Source organism: Jaminaea rosea (assembly GCF_003144245.1).
Source record: "Jaminaea rosea strain MCA 5214 unplaced genomic scaffold BDZ90scaffold_6, whole genome shotgun sequence".
NCBI lineage: Eukaryota > Fungi > Basidiomycota > Exobasidiomycetes > Microstromatales > Jaminaea > Jaminaea rosea.
Window position 1 is genome coordinate 320,820 of NW_020289980.1, and position 16,903 is coordinate 337,722.

General features: G+C 58.6%; 8 protein-coding genes across 8 annotated transcripts; 5 read left to right on the plus strand and 3 right to left on the minus strand.

Moving 5' to 3' along the window:
- Positions 1-4: 4 nt before the first annotated feature.
- On the plus strand, positions 5-3,354 carry BDZ90DRAFT_232119 (BRE1-domain-containing protein). Its single transcript, XM_025506130.1, has 4 exons — positions 5-486; positions 564-707; positions 794-854; positions 931-3,354. The coding sequence occupies exons 1-4, from the start codon at positions 283-285 to the stop codon at positions 3,129-3,131; spliced, it is 2,610 nt and encodes an 869-aa protein (XP_025362327.1). The 5' UTR covers positions 5-282; the 3' UTR covers positions 3,132-3,354.
- On the minus strand, positions 3,311-5,574 carry BDZ90DRAFT_170193 (hypothetical protein). The gene is made up of 2 exons (XM_025503678.1): positions 4,871-5,574; positions 3,311-4,789 (listed from the first exon to the last, which is right to left on the minus strand). The coding sequence occupies exons 1-2, from the start codon at positions 5,480-5,482 to the stop codon at positions 3,491-3,493; spliced, it is 1,911 nt and encodes a 636-aa protein (XP_025362328.1). The 5' UTR covers positions 5,483-5,574; the 3' UTR covers positions 3,311-3,490.
- A 775-nt stretch (positions 5,575-6,349) lies between these two features.
- Positions 6,350-6,605, plus strand: BDZ90DRAFT_170219 (hypothetical protein). The gene has a single exon (XM_025503679.1). The coding sequence runs from the start codon at positions 6,403-6,405 to the stop codon at positions 6,559-6,561; it is 159 nt and encodes a 52-aa protein (XP_025362329.1). The 5' UTR covers positions 6,350-6,402; the 3' UTR covers positions 6,562-6,605.
- BDZ90DRAFT_232121 (hypothetical protein) lies at positions 6,420-7,314 on the minus strand. Its single transcript, XM_025506131.1, has 2 exons — positions 7,077-7,314; positions 6,420-6,988 (listed from the first exon to the last, which is right to left on the minus strand). The coding sequence occupies exons 1-2, from the start codon at positions 7,182-7,184 to the stop codon at positions 6,650-6,652; spliced, it is 447 nt and encodes a 148-aa protein (XP_025362330.1). The 5' UTR covers positions 7,185-7,314; the 3' UTR covers positions 6,420-6,649.
- Positions 7,315-8,696: 1,382 nt separating this feature from the next.
- Positions 8,697-10,316, plus strand: BDZ90DRAFT_211854 (DUF676-domain-containing protein; the record flags this gene model as incomplete). Its single annotated transcript, XM_025504124.1, has 2 exons — positions 8,697-8,823; positions 8,902-10,316. Coding segments are annotated over 2 exons (1,542 nt in total), but the record flags the coding sequence as incomplete, so codon positions are not given.
- Positions 10,317-10,523: 207 nt separating this feature from the next.
- BDZ90DRAFT_260204 (DUF1960-domain-containing protein) lies at positions 10,524-11,063 on the minus strand (the record flags this gene model as incomplete). The annotated part of the gene is made up of 3 exons (XM_025508237.1): positions 10,524-10,621; positions 10,695-10,971; positions 11,055-11,063. 3 exons carry the CDS (start codon positions 11,061-11,063, stop codon positions 10,524-10,526), a joined length of 384 nt encoding a protein of 127 aa, XP_025362332.1.
- A 649-nt stretch (positions 11,064-11,712) lies between these two features.
- BDZ90DRAFT_232124 (hypothetical protein) lies at positions 11,713-14,322 on the plus strand. Its single transcript, XM_025506132.1, has 3 exons — positions 11,713-12,128; positions 12,193-12,262; positions 12,339-14,322. The coding sequence occupies exons 1-3, from the start codon at positions 11,862-11,864 to the stop codon at positions 14,057-14,059; spliced, it is 2,058 nt and encodes a 685-aa protein (XP_025362333.1). The 5' UTR covers positions 11,713-11,861; the 3' UTR covers positions 14,060-14,322.
- Positions 14,323-14,702: 380 nt separating this feature from the next.
- On the plus strand, positions 14,703-16,902 carry BDZ90DRAFT_232125 (FAD-binding domain-containing protein). The gene has a single exon (XM_025506133.1). It carries the CDS (start codon positions 15,071-15,073, stop codon positions 16,661-16,663), a length of 1,593 nt encoding a protein of 530 aa, XP_025362334.1. The 5' UTR covers positions 14,703-15,070; the 3' UTR covers positions 16,664-16,902.
- The last annotated feature ends 1 nt before the right edge of the window (position 16,903 follows it).

Below are 16,903 nucleotides of genomic sequence, written 5' to 3' on the forward strand. Positions count from 1 at the left end.
ACGTCGAGCTACAACTCCTTCGTCCTCCTTTCCTACCGTCTGCTGCCCATCCAGTCCTTCCTGCCATCGCCGACGATCCCAGTGGCAAATATCCTACATCACAGCGCGAACAAGCTCAGCATACAGACTCAATCTCAGACTCAAGGCGCAGGACCGTCCTCCGGGTCTCGTTGATCATCTCTCAGCCTACCCAGATCGAAGTACTTGTACTCTTTTCATCCTGTCTCGCCTCGCTCCATACCCACCTCTGACCCAGTCGTAGCTGCCGCTGCTAGTCAGGGCATGGCCGCTGCCATGATGATGGACAACCGTAAGAGGCCACTCGAAGGCTCAGCGTCTCAGTACGCATCGAGCAGCGACCCTTCACCTGCAGCTAAGCGGTTGCAAGTTGAGCGAAGCCCTTCCTCGAGCGGCCTCAATGGCATACATGCGCCACCACCGCAAGCAGAGGATGACGAGGAGAATCCGGCATACAAAGGCTTGGAGGTGAGTTTTCGATGCGAGACAACCTCAGAATGATTCACAATTGACCGTACTCTTCCTTTCTTTCTGCTCGCTATCAGGCTTACCGCAAAGAGGCCATATTTCGCCAATTGCGAGAAGCTCAGCGCGACCTGGCAAGATCAAATCGAAGGGCAAGATCACTGCAGCAGGCTGTCGTCGATGTAGAGGAGAGGACCGGTGCATTCAATCATTTCTGGGATCTCGTGAGTAGGCAAAGAGATCTGCCATGCTACCAACGCAAGGGTTATCTGCTGACCTCGAGACTACTCCTTCTTGTTCGCCGTTCTAGCTCGTCGAAGACATCACAGTCCTCTTCTCAAGGGATGACGCTGTTGAGAGTCATCGATCTGGTGAGTCGCGATTGTCACTCGTATCGCCATCACCTTTCCCGCTGACGCCGATCATTTCCAAATCCCTCCTCGCCAGCTCTCTTCGACGTCATTCCCTTCACGGCTGGCCAGCCAAGCAAGAGCGCCTTTTCCGCTTCGATGCAAGAACGAGGCAATGCCGTACGCGCTGTTCTCTCTCGCCTGGCATCTGTCGCTCCTCAGTCTCAGTCGCCAGAGGTTGCCGAGCTTCAGTCCCGCTGCCATCAACTAGCAGATGAAGCTAGCTTGCTCAGACAAAAGTCACTCTCAGCAGAAGAGCAGCTGCGTAAGACTTCAGAAGACATCGCGGAGCTTACCGAGAGCTTGAGACGAGCAGAGCGCAAAGTCGACCGCCTGCAAAGTCGATCTGTTCAGCTGAGCGAACGCCCCTCGACGAAGGCGGAGGAAGAAGCAGAGAAGGCAAAGCTCGAAGCCGCAGAAGCAGAGCACAAGGCTGCTCTACAACGCAAGGAAGCAGCAGATGTTTCAGCTAATGGCAGCGCCGCGGTCACTGCTGCGGCCGTCAATGGCGAGCAATCCGGCGCAAATCGCGAGGAGCTCGAGCAAGCGCAAGCCCTTGCGCAGACCCGGTTGGAGGAGAGTGAGTCTCTTCGCTCAGAAGTGATTCAGCTACGCCAGCAGTGCGAAAAGCTCCAGCTCGACCTGCATCGTATACCAGAGGAGAGGACGAGGGAAACTTCTCTGTACCGCGATCTGCACGGCCACTTCACCCACGCTCAGCAAGAGCTTGAGCGCTTCAAGGGCATTCACGACGCCATCGAGTCAGAGAATGTCGAGCTTCGCGAAAAGCGCCTCGAGTTCCAAGCAGCGGCCCAGCGCGAAGGTACAAGCGTGGCTGATCAGTTGAGGGAACAGCTTAAGTTGCGCGACGCCGATCTGGTCAGGCTGCGTACTGAGCGCGATGGTCTACTCTGGGATGTGGCCGACCGCAAGCAAAGGGAAGGGGTGAAATTTGCTCAGTGCGATGAGATGAAGAAGCTAGTCGCAGCGAAGGACACACGGATTGAGACTTTGAGGAGCGAGGTCAGGAGGTTGCAGATGACTTTGGCTGCGCAGGCAGGGAACGATAAGCTCCTGGAACAGCTCAAGAATCAGCAACAGCAGCCGGCAGAGAGTAGCGCCGTCGCTGGAGAAAGCCACAGCGGCAGCAACGGCAGGCATGGCGAGGACGTGGAGCTCATTGCGTCTCTCATGGCCCGACTCAAGGCTGCAGAGGAGACTTTTGCCGACCTCAAGCGTCAGCTCGACGCGCGCTCCTCTTCGACATCAGAGGCCGACTTGCTAGCCAAGGTCTCCAATCTGGAAGCGCAACTCAACTCTCTCACCGTCATCCTTGGCAAGAGCAGTGCTGAAGGCGAGGAAGCAGTCAGCGGTGAAGAGGTCGCCACCCGTCTTCGCTCGCAAGAGTCGCGCATCTCACAACTCACGTCCGAGCTCGCCGCCGCGAATGAATCGACCACCGCCCTTTGCGACGAGGTTGAGAAGCTCTCCCGCGCGTACAGCGACATGGATGCCCAATCTCGCAGCAAGATCATGGACCTCTCCCGTATGGAAGACAAGGTCTTGCGCCTCACAATGGAGAAGGCAAAAGCGGACAACAAGTACTTCGGTGCCGCCCGAGCAAAAGACGGGGTGGAAGGCGAGCTCCGTACTGCTAAGCGCACAGTGGAGGCTCAGGGATCTGCCTTAGAGGGCATGAAGCGCGCCGAGGAGGGGTTCAAGGTCCAGGCCACCATGCATGAGCGTGAAGTTACGCAGCTAAGGCGCATCGTCGCGGCGTGTCAACAGAGACAGGCTGAGGTGGAACGCGATCTTGCTGCGGCAAGGGCGAGGGAGCATGATGCCGTCCAGGCGAGGAGGGGAGTCGAGGAGCGTCTCAATGCGGCATTGGCGGAAGCGGAGCAAGAGAAGGGAAAGAGACAACGCCTCGCCGAGTCTCAATCCAAGCTAGAACGCGACGCGGAGCGAGCAAAGAAGGCCGCCGCCACTGCAGCCGCAAAGGCGTCCTCGTCATCGTCCGGCTCGGCAGGTGGAGCAGCAGAGGAGATCGACTTCCTCCAGACCTTGCTGCGTTGCTCGTCTTGCAAGGATCGATATAGGGACAAGATTCTGGACAAGTGCAAGCACACATTCTGCTCTCCGTGCTTGGAGAGTAGGGTGGCCACGAGGCAGAGGAAGTGCCCGCATTGCGCTGCGAGCTTTGCTGTCAGTGATGTGCAACCGCTCTACTTCCAGTGAGCTCGCACATTCGGGTCGATAATGGAGAGAGAGAGGGAGGATCAGATGGCAAGGATAGCATAGGAGAGAGAGAGAGAGGAATGTGCGCAGAGGTGGGAGCATGCCCGACTTAGTACATATTTGACTGCTCGCCATTCAATTGCCATCGCCACGAGCATGTACTATCATGGAAGCATTGACGCGTCTCTTTCAGGCCTGAATGATCTACTCTGCCGCCTTCGAAGTCGATGAGCTCACTTGCAGCGTTACCACCGTCCCCGCACAGTAGATGAGCAAGATGCGTCGTTCGATGATCGTGAAAGCAACATGGTGATGATCGGTCATGCGAACCTGCCCTCTCTCCACCCCTCCCTGTCCGCCTACTCAGGCCCAGTCTTGCCCGTCTGCTCGTTATCCTCATCGACGACCCTCCCACACCCACAAATCCACTCTGTCCACCAAGGTTGTCGGCCCTTGCCCTCCCTGATCCTCTGACGGTCCTCCTCCGCCTCGCGCTCGGCTTCGATGTCTCGGCGTCGCTGCGAGCGGGCACGCTGAGCTGGCGAGATGGATTGGCGATCGCCACCGCCGTAGGAGAGGGAGGACACCGGAGGAACATCGTCCTCTTCGAGTACTTGACTCTTGATCTGGCGACGTCGACGTCTTTCCTCGCTGTCCCCTCCCCGTGCTTCGTACTCATCATCCGACGCATCGCTTCCCTCCTCGTCATCCAGCCCAATCTCCCTGAACTTGGACATGGACATCCTGCTCGAGCTGCTAGGCTGCAAGGTTGTGACGGTCGATATCGTGTCGGAGGTAGCACTGCGTGCAAATGGAGGAGGGCGGGCAGTTGCACCCGATGAAGAAGTTTTGGGGGTGCGTGAGGAAGAGCCAGTCGTCTCTGCTCCGTCGTCTTCATCCTGATCTGTTTCGCTGATTGCCGTGAGCGGATAGTTGCCCCCGTTGGCGGAGGCAGCTTCGTTTGATGTGAGGAAGGGATTCGTGGGGCCGGCGCCTCCTGCTGAGGATGGCGAAGCACTGCTGCTGCTGGCTTCATTTGCGCCTTTGCTTGCATCCACGTCTGTGGCAACGATGATGCTCGGCGTACCTGCGGGGGTGCGCCTGATGCTCGGTGCCCGGCCTGGCGTAACAATGGGGCGCGTCGCGGTAGGCTTGACCGAGCGTCGCCTCGCAACTGCAGCGGCAGCGTCGTCTGCGCCTGCGGATCCTCGTCTCCCCTCCGAGGGATCGGAGAACGGGCTTCCCATATCCCCTCCCTCGCCGTCCTCGTGGTCAAGCGCCCGCGCTTTGCCCTTGCGATCCGCCCCTGTTGCCATTGCCGCTGCAGTTCTGCGACCCCTCTGACTGCCGATGCTGGAATCGACACTACTTCCTTCGGTCAAGTAACTCTCCGCACTCGAGAAGCTCTGCGTTGCACTGAATCGTCGCAGATTCTCCGCCGATGAGGATGATCCGTCGTTGTCGTAGCCACTTCGCCCATTGCTGCCGGCGGTCAAGCCTGTGGTGGGACCGCTGGGCGTGCGGCGTCCGAAGGAGGACAATCTGCGCGCCAAGCTAGTGGTAGCAGAGTCTGCCGGTGGACCTAGGAGGGAGTTGGTCCGTGATGACCGGGCTGCTTTGCGTCTTTGTCGCTCTGCTGCAGCCCAGCGCTCGAGATTCTGCGCGGCGATGACGGGGAAGAACATCAGGGTCAGCCTTGCTGCAAAGGACGTCAGGCTCTGATCAAATCGCAGACTCACCTGCTCAACCTGCTTTGCCTCGTCATCCCCCTCTTCGTCTTCTTCCCTACCTCCTCCTCTCCTCAGCGACGACGAAACCATCCCAGGGCCAGCCGAAGACGAAGCAGTAGACGTGCTCTGCGAGCTCATCCTCTTGTAGCTGGAAGGTGTTGCTCCGTACGCATGACCATTCCTACCACCCGCCTTGCTGCCATCTCTCTGCTCCGTTAACCTCTCCGTGCTAGCGTGCGCCATCCAGCCATCCTGGGATAACATACTGATCCCATTCTCGCCTCCATGTCCTGTTTCGCTGTCCTCCCCAAAGGGCGATCCCAACCCGCCCATGGTCGTACTAGACGAGTCCGAGTACTCTCTTCGACTCGCATAGCCTCCGTCTCTCTGCAAAGGCAGCGGTGGGGAATGCTGTAATGATGATGAGGAAGAGGGGGACATACTCGCGCCTGGAGGCTGGATCGTGTCGCTTGAGGAAGTCGTGTCGCGGGAGATGACCCGCTTTGCTGATGACAGGCTGCTGCCATTGAGAGGGTCGTCGATGTAGTCTTCTACTACGACGGCCGTACGTGGCTTGACGACGCTGCCGTTTGCGTGGGCGTGACCGTTGAGGGCGGGCATGGTGACTGGTAGATTCGGGCAGCGATCTGTTGCTCAGCGTCTATGCGCGAGCTGCGGGTGAACCAAGGACGATGATGAAAGAAGAATGGATGCAACGTTGCGGGGCGAAGAGCATGCGATGAATCAGAAGAGTAACTTGTGGCGATGGCGATGTTGGCAGTAGGTGGTCTGGTCTGACTCGGTCGTTAGGGGGATCGTCTCTTGTCCTTGTGCTGAAGGTTGCTGGCGGCGGCGTCGTCCCTTGCAAGGCGAAGCTCGCTGGCTAGCAGGCTTGATGCTGCGTCGTGATGGTTCTCTCCTCTGCACGCAGCTGTGCAATCGACGAGAATTGGCTGGAGTAGAAGTCGCTGGTGGAGATGACAAGAGGAGGAGCGAGCGAGTGATGAATCGATGGATCGATGGATCCGTTTCCCCGAGTCGGGAAGCACACACACAGAGGCGCGGCAACGGCGGCGCCTTTGTGCTTGTTTGCCGTCGCAGGCAGCGTCAAAAGGAGTGCGTGCGGCCCTGTTCGTGTGGCGGAGGCAGAAGCACAAGCTGGCTGCCAAGCGACGACGACGACGACGATGACGGCAGGTAAGGCTTTCCAGCGGGATGGACAGGGATCTTGGTGTACAAGGAATCGTAGAAAAGCAGGCAATTCCAGCCAACGAGCAAAGAGAGGAGGTGTGTGTGTGCGGCAGCGAAACAAGCCAGGCAGATGAAGCACGAGCGGCCGCCGCGGCCTCGGACCTCGCTCTCCTTGCGAGCGAGAGAGCCATTTCTGGAACAGCAGACCAGTCGATTGGACGGCCGGCTGGCCGGCGCGGACCACTGGGCAGAGGCGGCGGCGTGCTCGAGCGCTCCTGCGAGCGCTCCTGATCGAGACGTACCTTCTTCCCAATACTCGACTGCCCCGCTTGATTTTGCATCTACGACGTATGAGAGGGTGGTTAGACTGGCTGCTGGTACTCTATGGAAAAAGGCATGGAGCGAGTGCAGGGTGCGATAGAGGAGCAATTGATATTGCGACGGATCAGAGGACAACAAAGCGGGGCTGGAGGAGTAGGGTAGTACAATTGGGACACGGGACGCCATGAAATGCATAAGGCACGGAGAAATCAATTGAGAGCGCCAGAAGGACGTGCAGTTGGCGATGAAGGGTGCTGCTCGCGATCAGCAACGTGTCTACTTCTGGTACGTCGGGGGCGGCTGGCTCGGGGGAGCGTACGCCTGTCCATCAACCATCTCCGGCTGATTCGTAGGAGGTGGTCCTGACGGAGGCGGGTAGGATGAATTGGCATTGCCTCCTTGGTTGGGGTATCCACCACCGTACTGCTGTGCACCAGGCTGCGCCGTGGACGGGTAACCGTATCCTGTCTGCGGCATGTAGGCTTGCTGCTGGTAGGCGGGCTGGTTCGTCTGGTAGGTGGGGCGGACAGAGGACATTTGGCGCATGCGACGCTTGCGTGCTGCAAATCCAAGTGCGAGAACCAGGAGAAGAACCGCGACTGCGATAGCAATACCCTGTGCGAAGAGTAGGTGGAGTACAAATGGTCAGCTTCCGTCAAAAGGGACTGATATCGGAGCCAGCCTGACGCGTGGAATGACTCACGATGCCTACACGACCTCCGTATGAGAGGCCGCCATCGCCTCCGTTGCAGTAGTTGTTGTAGTATCCGCAGCCATACAAGCGCTTCTCGATGGGTGAAGCGGGGGGCATCGTGAGGGTGGATGCAAGACTGGGCAGTGAGTGGCTATGGGAATGGGCCGCGGAAAAGAGGGCTGTCTTGGGGCTGTGTGGATGCTCTTGCGTTCAGAGCGACGATGTTGCTACTCTTTTGCTGTCCAGACGATTCGCTGTTGATGTTTAAGAAGCAAGAAGGTGGCGAGCCAGACTGGGTGGTTACAGCGACGACGATTGGCTGCTCCGCATCGTCTGCGTGGCTCGAATTGACTTTCAGCTAGGCTTGGCGCGAGCGGACGGGCAGGACGGGCAGGCGGGCCAGAGGGCGGGGGCGGTGGCAGTGCAGCCCTCGCTGCTACTTGCGCTCTCACTTTCCGCCCTCCACCTCACCTCACCGCCGCCTACGCCGCGCCCCGCATAAGGCTGACGATATGCGCGGATCGGGCAGAAAGATGATGATGCTGGTGACGGTTGCCGCCGGTCACCGAGATGGCGGTATTGGAAGGTGGAGATGCTTCATCACAGGGAGGTCAGACAATGGGAAGATGTCTTGAGTAGCGATGGAGCGGCAAGATGAGGTGCGGAACGCCGAGCAGCGCCCATATCAACGCTATGGAAATCGCATCGCGGCTGCATCGGCGTCGCGGCGGCCATGCCTGTGCTATGTTGATTCTCGTGGAGCTGAATGATACGCTTTCCCTTTGTTGTGCGCTCGTTGGCATGCGGCAGTCGCGGCATGGCCCTAGCGACAGCCTTGTCCTAGCCTGGCTGCTGCCTTGGGGTATCGAGTGACAATCGCGTCTCACAAACCGGTAGCGACTGCCACCGTGACACCACGAAGGTGATGAGAAGGAGGAGCGATGTGCGAGAGGACGTCGGGAGTCATCACCGTGGCTATACTTGCCCTGAAAGGCGAGCACGAGCAAAGAAGCGTCCAGTGGAGCTTGCTGTAGGTCTGGCTCCGCAAGCAGACACACGTCTCTAGCATGTGGTTCTTTTCCGTGTCGCTGCCCTCCGGAGAGGCCTCACTCAAAAGTCAACGGAACAAATGCGACAGCGAGGAGTAGATGGCAGCCCCAATTGTTCGTACTGTCGTCATGAGAAGTGCTGTCCCCATTTGTCTACTCTAGAGACACTCTTTCGGACTGCAAGCTACACAAGTCGGTCGCACCGGACGCAGTCTGACTGACGTACACAGCTCAACGATTCGACCAGTCGAGCTCGATCGACGATGTCTCTCGAACGCTGCATCTGAGGTGAATTCCTCGGACTTGCCCGCACTACACGATTGGCAAGAGGACTGCTTACTCCCACTGCCTGATCATGTGTCTCGTCAATGTCATGGTCGTCGCCGTCTCACCGTGGCGCGCTCGAACAGATCGCGGATTCCAAAAGCCGCTTTCCGCTCGTTCCTGAGCGAAGTGCGAACGCGGGTGCAGCTGCGCGGTCGCTTGACATGCAGCTGTCTTGCTAATGTTACTTGCAATGCCTCCTGTCCCTGCGAATCCTTGTACATAGCATCGAAGAATGACGAAGACGTCTTCCAGCGCCTCGTCGGTGCATCTGCTGGTAGCGTGCCATGGCCTTTGGGGCCAGCCGATCCACCTCAACTACATGATGAAGAAGCTGGCCGAGGACAAGGGTGGCGAGATCTCGCCACTTGGCGTGGATCCTGGTGAGGACGAGGACGATGATGATGCCGGCGATGTCAGCACGAGCAGCAGCAGTAGCAAGAGCAAGGCCAATGGCGTAGACAAAACGACAGCAGCAGCAACATCCTCCAGCAGCACCTCCACCGCAACAGCTTCAGCACAACCGCAGCTAGTCATCCTCATGAGCAAGACCAACATGGACGCCCGCACCTACGATGGAGTTGACTGGTGTGCGGAGCGCACAGTACAAGAGATCGAGCGCGAAGTCAGGCGGCTGCGCAAGAAGGGCAGGAAGATCGTCCGCTTCTCGATTCTGGGCTATTCGCTCGGCGGGCTCATGGCTCGCTACATAGTAGGCCTGCTCTATTCGCGTGGCTGGTTCAAGGACGTGGAACCGTACAGCTTCACCACTCTAGCCACGCCGCACATTGGCATGCCCATGGCAAGCGGCTGGTTCTATAGAGTTGCAGGCGTAGTCGGACCCAGGCTGCTGGGCCGTACAGGACGCCAGCTGTACGCAAAGGACAAAGGCTGGGACACCTCAGACGAAGGTGACGATACTCCCTTGCTGCTGGCAATGACGCGCCCGGACTCGTCCTTCATCAAAGGTCTGCAGCTCTTCAAACATCTAGACATCTATGCCAGCGCAACAAGTGATACCACCGTGCCGGTCAAGACGGGCGGTCTAATGAGCGTGGACCCGTGGAAGGGCTGGCCAGAAGGAGGCGATGAAGATGTAGACGGCCGGGGCATCACGATCGAGCGAGACCCCAAATACCCTGCTCTTGTCACTGCCATCAACATCCCCTCCCACCGGCCAAAAAAGCCAAATCCTGCCACACGGATTTACAGGGCCGTCGTACCAAGACAGTTGCCCTTCCTTCTCAAGCCCTCGGCGTTGCCCTTTCCCTTCCCTCTTAACTGGGTCTACGTTCTTTTGGCCCCCGTCTCGATCCCACTGTTCTTCACCCTCATCATCGTGCGTCTCGCCAAGGGATCCCAAGAGAGTGACCGCCGCGTCAAGGAGATCGAAGCAGAATGGCTCAAGGGAGACCATGCTAAGGCGATCTCGTCTGAGCTAGAGGCAGATGGGTATACCAAGCAGCACGAGAGGAGTAGAATCGTCGCTGTGCTGGCGGAGAAGTTAAGGGAGGCGGATGAGGACTACGTCAGCGTAGAAGGCGGGACCTCTCTGCCGAACGGCGCTTCACACCCAGCACCGAGCAAAGACCATAAGGACGCAGCAGGCAACGTGAAGCGTTCAGCGACATCACCTTTGCATTTCGTCATCCCGTCAGAGGAGAGCGAAGCCTACCTCAGCTCAAAGCAAGCTCCCCTTTCTCCCATCCACCAAGAGATGCAAAACAACCTCCACGGCAATCTGCCCAGGATGCGCAAGCATTTGGCCTTCTTCGAGGGAGTGAGGAATAGCCACGCCATCATTGTATGCAGGACGCCTTCGATGCCTGTGCATCAGATGGGCAAGCCGGTGGTGCAGCACTTTGTTGACCACTTTGAGGTGTAGACTAGTCGGCACCGCAACCAAGCACGAGTTCCTGTTAATGACGCTTCGAATTTGCTGATAATGTCACATATGAAACTGAGGATCGCCTTTCCTTCTCTGCCTAGCTATGCTCTTTCAACCTGTTGTTCCCTCTCTCTCTCCTTCTCGACCTTGATCCTTCCTCGCAGCGAGTGCTGACTTGTTACAAAATTCGCGCAATTAGCGACCACCGTGGCCACCGCCTCGGTGAGAGCCAGCAGACACGACGTTGGTGTTGTTCTTGGAATCGTTGGTGGTGCTGTACCCATCCTTGACGGCTGCGAGGGGGCAGGCAGCGGACTGGTTAGCGCACCGTCTCTCCGCCCAGAACCCAGATCTCTCCGCACTCACCACCCGACTGGATCTCTCCCTTTTCGAGGATCTGCGTCACGACATCCACGTCCTTGTGCGTGCCGAAGTCATTCTCGAGCTGCTGCTTCGAGGGGTGGCCCATGATGCCCTGAGTACCCTGTCCGGTGTGGAAGATCTGGAACGAGTCAACGACGTCGGTGAGGGGGATCGTCTTGTCGCCTCCCTTCCACTTCTTGTAGATGTCAGCGTCGGAGACGATGACCTGGTAGAGGTCGGTGGAGTTGATGTCCGCCTTGTAGACGACCTTAGTGAGTTGCTGTGATGAGAGGGCAAGAGACGGGCAGTTCAGCGTCGGGCGACCTGCACTGGCAATCGCCTCTACAGCCGCTTAGCGCTCACCCTTCCCATGATGTTCGTAGTAGTAGCTGTTGTTGTGGTGTGATGGAGAGAAAGGCAAGGTAGGTCTGGCCGTGCGCTGCATGCCAGCCCATTCGTGGGGCTTCGCTCTGTTCCGTCACGCGAGCGCGGCTTGGTCGCGCCATGACATCACGCACAGGCCAGCGCCAGCAGCAAAGAATAGCCGTTTGGTCCACACCGGGTCACACAGCCAGCCGCAGAGAGGAGGCTCAACGGCAAGGAAGAGCAAGTTGACTCAGTCATGCATTGATCATCAAGGCGCTCGTCCTGGGCTGTGCTGAAGCATCGTGAGCGCTACGCTCTGGCGTATCGAGCGAGCAGCGGTGAGGTGGGTGAGATGAGATGCTGTAGATCTTCTTTCCGCGTGGAGGTCTGTCTCAAAGCCCTTCAGCGTCCGGAGTGTCTCAAAGCCCTTCAGCGTCCGGAGACGCAATGAGCCAAGGGACAGTTGTCAACAGAATTCTTGTGGGACTGTCTAGCCAGGTCGTGAACTTGTGATACTTTCAATGTACCCTCTTCGAGTAGCACTTCACAGCATATGCTGCTTTACCCTGGCAAAGGAGCAGGGTTATTGTGGAGCTGTGGAGCCCGTCGGGTGGTAAAGCTGGTCTGCATCCGCCCTTTCTTCCGCCGTGCTGCCGCGACCGTCCTCTTCTGATGGGGAAACCGCGCCTGCCCTCAATCGCAGACGGACAGAGAGAGCGCGAACGAGGACGCGCGGGCTTCGCAGACATTCTTCCTTCGTCAATCTCCGTTGTTGCATCTCATCCTCTTCATCATCATCTCATCATGGCGACGACCAACACCGTCCCTGTCACATTCACATATCGCTCAACTAGCGCGAACAAAGTTGAGGTCTCGGGAGACTGGGACCAGTGGACCAACCGCGTCGAGCTGTCCAAGGTTGCCGGCGTACAGGAAGATGGCCAGGACCTTTGGCAGGCTACCAAGCAGCTCCCTGCGCAGACCAAGATTGCCTACAAGTACATCCTCAATGGCGATGACTGGCATGCTCGAGAAGATATTCCCACTGAGCAGGACGCTCAGGGCAACAAGGTGAGCAGCGGCAGGCAGGTCGTACGTTGCAAGCCCGTATACTCACGCTCTTCGCGACGCGTAGAACAACTTCATCACCACGCCTGAAAAGGAGCACGCTGCTACTGACGAGGAGCAAAAGGAGAAGACGACTGGTGAGCAGACTGCTTGGGCAACTCCGTAATCGCGCGTCGGAAGATGCTGAACCTGTGCCTCCTCACTCACCTGCAGCCGAAGTCGTAGGAGCAGGCATCACATCCACCGTCGGCGCCGCCATTGCGACTGTCGTCGGCACGGATCCCTTTGCAGGCCACGATCAGACCGTCAAGTCCGACACGGGCCTCACCGCCTCGTCGAATGGAAAGCTCAACAGTGACGCAGAGAAGCAGTCTGCTCTCCTCGACTCAGGTGCAGGCGCTCCAGCAGGAGCCGCCGCGGCCGGTTCCTCCGGTCCCGTCCCCACTGAGCAACTCTCCAACCTCGGCCTCGCTGATGGCAAGAACCCTGCCGACGCTGGGGCTGCCGCGATTGCCGCTGCCGCCGCCGGTACCACGGGCGCTGTTGCTGCCGGGCAGTCGACAGGGGAGGGCGCCATCAATCCTTCCTCGCTCGAGACCGTGCAGAAGTCAGCCGATTCGACGAATGTGCCTGCTGGTACGATGAGCGCTGCTCCCGTTCAGAAGCAAGGCATTCTCGACCAACAGGAGGCCGTCAAGGGCTTGGATGCTGGGGCCTCGGGCGACGCTCCTTCCACCGGTTCGACGGTCGATGGCGCTGCCTCAACCACAGCCGGTGAGGCTGGCAAAGGTCTAGTTGCGGGTGCTGCGGGGGTGGGCGCTACCGTAGCTGGGGGAGCTGCCATTGCCGCTGCAGCAGCTACGCAGAAGGCGCAGCAGGCCAAGCAGGTAGTCGACGAGAAGATGCAGGCGAACGGACAGAATAGCGCAGATTCGGGAAGCGCGACCACGCCCGCGAGCAAGGAAACTACCCCTGCCTCCGGCATTGCAGCCGGTGTCGGCACCGGCGCAGCTACTGCCGCTGCTGCTGGCGGCACGGCTGTCGTCACCTCCAAGGAGAAGCTCAAGCCCAGCGAGACTGAGGCGAAGCAAGAGCAGCTATCTTCCGGCCCTACGTCCACCGCTACCAAGGGACCTGCCACTGCTGCTGCTACATCTCAGGCTTCGAGCGCCACCACGCCGGCTGGTCCATCCAGCAACGTCGCGAAGGAGGCCTCAGCGGCTGCGGCTGGAGGCGCAGGTGCTGCTGCCGCCCCACCTGCCGCACACAAGCCGACCGAGACCGAGAAAAAGCAGGAGCAGCTCTCATCCGGTCCTGCGGCTGCGGCTACTAAACAGCAGCCCCTCGTTGCGCCCAAGGATGAGGTCAACGCATCTCCGTCGCCCGCCACTGCCCACGACAACGGCAGCGCCAACAAGAACTCCACTGCAGCTCCCACCGCCGCTGCAGCTGCGGTAGGTGCCGGTGCCGGACCTGGTGCTGGAGTCGCATCCGCTCCCAAAGCTGCAGCTCCTACCAAGCCCAGCGAGACCCAGCTCAAGCAAGAACAGCTGTCCTCCGGTCCCGCAGCCACGGGTACTACCGCGCCCGCAGCAGCCCCTGCTCTTGCCAACCAGCAGCAGCAGATGGGTGCATCGTCTAACACCGCTCCTACCACTGCTGCTGCCTCTGACTACTCCAGCTCCTCTACAAAGCGCGGTTCCCGCTTCGGCACCTCCCGCAACAAGAGCAATAAGGGCACTACCACACCGCCCACGGGCGGCGACTTTAGTCAGTCAGCAAGCGCCTCTGCCTCGCCCGCTGCATTCCCCGCCACCGGAGCTTCGACAGACTCTACACCTGAGCGCAAGAGTCTCGAGAGGTCCAGGAAGAAGAGCGGCTTCTTCACGAGGATCAAGGAGAAGCTGAGTAGCCCTGCGAAGGGTAAGGAGTAGAGGGCTGGCGGCGATGACGCATCCGCTCTCTCGAACGGGATCGATTACCTCAAGGGCAGATTCTTCGGCCTCGAACAGTCTTGATACCACTTCCTCGATTACCATCTTATTCTTGCTGCTCCATGGATGACCCATATTTCGCGGCACCTCGACGGAACTCCGTCTTTTTTTTCCCTCGTCACCCAAATCCGGCTCGGCCTGATAGCCTCTCGCATCTGTGTGTCGTATCGCTGCACCATTGCAATGTGCACATCATTTGTCTGGATTTCTCATCCTTGCTCTGCTCGGGATTCCATTGTGTCACGGCCGTCGCCGGCGTGGTCTTTGCGAGAGCCTCGAATCCTCGAAGACGATCAGGCCGCTGCTTCGCTGCACCTTCCCATTTCATCGTCATTGTCATCGTCACTCGTCGTCATTGTGCCGAAGCTCGTACCTCTATCATGCTTCATGCTTCGTCACCCACTTTGCTTTCCCTCCTTACAACAGATAGCCTCTAGATTTACCGATTGACCTCCTTTCGCGCTTCCCCTGACGTACGTGACCCGACCTCGCTTCTGCCTCGCCTCTCCACGCCCTCGCGTCTTGTACCACCAACGGAGATCAAGGGCACAGCGGACATTTTACGCTCTCGCTTCGAAGGCTAGAACGACAGATTGACGTCGCCAGGCGGCGCGGTCTGCCCCTGCTTGGCTGCCTGCCTGCCTGCCTGGCCGTCATTTGCGGGCCGTCGCCGCATCCCCGAAGCGCGACTTGGCGGCCATTTCTCACTTCCTCTTGCGGCCGCGGACGGGCCGCCATTACGGAGAAGGCGATGTAGCAATAGAGAAGAGATGGGCTTGAGACTACTAAAGAGGCAGGGGTGTGAGAGCATTACCCTTTCTCTCCTCAACTTACTCCTCATTTCGATCTTCCTCCTGACATTCGCGGTCTCGACACCTCAAGCATCCGCTCAGCCATCGCCTTCTCTTCATCTTCTCAGCGACCCTCTCCAACATCCTTCTCGGTGCGAACATGCCTGCAATCCGCAGCACCCTTTCAACGGCGGCTGCGCTCCTCGTAGCATCGTCATCAGCCTTTCCCATCTCACCCTTTGAGCCAGCCTCATCCTCTCTGCTGACTCGAGCAGACGGCAACGCTACCGTCTCGAGCTCATTGCAATCATGCCTCAGCAAGACGGGCGTCGAGCTCTCCTACCCGGATGCCGACTCTTTCTCGACCCTCGACACTCAGCAGAATGCTGCGCTACCCCCTCGCAAGCCAGGCGTCTTTGCCATTCCATCCGACGAGACCGGCGTAGCAGCTGTCGTCAAGTGTGTTTCCGCAGAGAATGGCTCGCAGAAGATCAGTCCAAGGAGCGGAGGGCATAGCTACACGGGCTACACGCTTGGATCAGAGGACGGTTGGGTCGTCGTCGATCTCAAGAAGCTTAACGCCATTGACACCAACAAGGATGCCAAGACGGCCAAAGTCGGTGCCGGTAGCAAGCTCGGCCCCATGGCCGCGGCTTTGGCCAAGGACGGCTTTGCTCTTCCGCACGGTACCTGCCCCACCGTAGGCACGGGTGGGCACGGCCTCGGTGGCGGCTACGGGCTCACCTCGTACCAGTGGGGCTTCCTCATGGATCACATCAGTTCGATGCGCCTGGTCAAACCCGATGGCACCATTGTCACCGTCAACGCAGATGAGGAACAGGACCTCTGGTGGGCGCTGCGTGGTGCCGGCTCCAACAACTTCGGCATCGTGACCGAGTTTACCTACACCCTTGAAGATGCTCCCAAGAACGTCGTCAACTACGCCCACCAGTTCAAGACCAACGACGACTGCACCAAGGCTTTCCTCGCCATGCAGGACCTCACCACGGCAGAGTCGGCAGACGCAGGCTGGAGCAAGAACATCGGTGGCGAGCTCCTCATCACGGGCGATACGGGCATCGGCTACTCGTGCGCTCTCAGCGGCCAGTTCCTTGGCACCAAGGATGAGTACAAGAAGGCCATGAAGCTCTACAATGACGCCTGCTCCGCCCGCGGCGTGACGGCCAGCTCTGTGTCGGCCAAGGAATTCACCTCGTGGGCTGACGCCTTGACAGACATCATGGGCAAGCTGGACACAACTACCGTAGCCCCCGAAGCATACTACGCCAAGTCCCTCGTTACTCCCTCGGACGTGCGCTACGACTCAACCTCCTTTGGCACGGTCATGAGCGCAATCCAAGATGCAAAAGACTATGGCACTTCGCTCTCCTATGCCTTCCTGGGCCCGCACTCGGCCCCTAACCAGGTGCCGATGAACGCCTCGTCTTACGTCCACCGCGACAGCCTCTACTTGAGCCAGTTGTACTCATACAACTTTCCCAAGAACAATGACAACGGCGGGCAGGACGCGACTTACGCCGCATTCGACAAGATCATCGATGCGGCCCAGGCAGTCAAGCCTGACGCTAAGTGGGCCGGTTACGTCAACTACGTTGACAACCAGCTGCTGGTTAAGATCTTCGACTGGGGCCACTTCTACTATGGCAGCGCAGTGGACAGGCTGCAAGAGATCAAGAACAAGGTTGACCCCAACATGGTATTCGACTTCCCCATGGGCATCGCGCACGCGTAAGGCCCGAGAGAGCTGAGGATGACGTTGAGCTGGCGTGGCTGAAGAAGCCCCCCTCGTGTGATCCTCCTCTTCTCAGCTTCCTTTGTGCATGAACACTTCGTCTTCTCATCAGCATCACATCTTTGTTCCCATACCCTAATCAATGTCTCAATTTCAGCATCATCTCTCTATTCACGTCTGACTAGTGACTGTTGCATTGCATTGTACCATGGAGCGTACCATCAATCATCACTTGGCCTC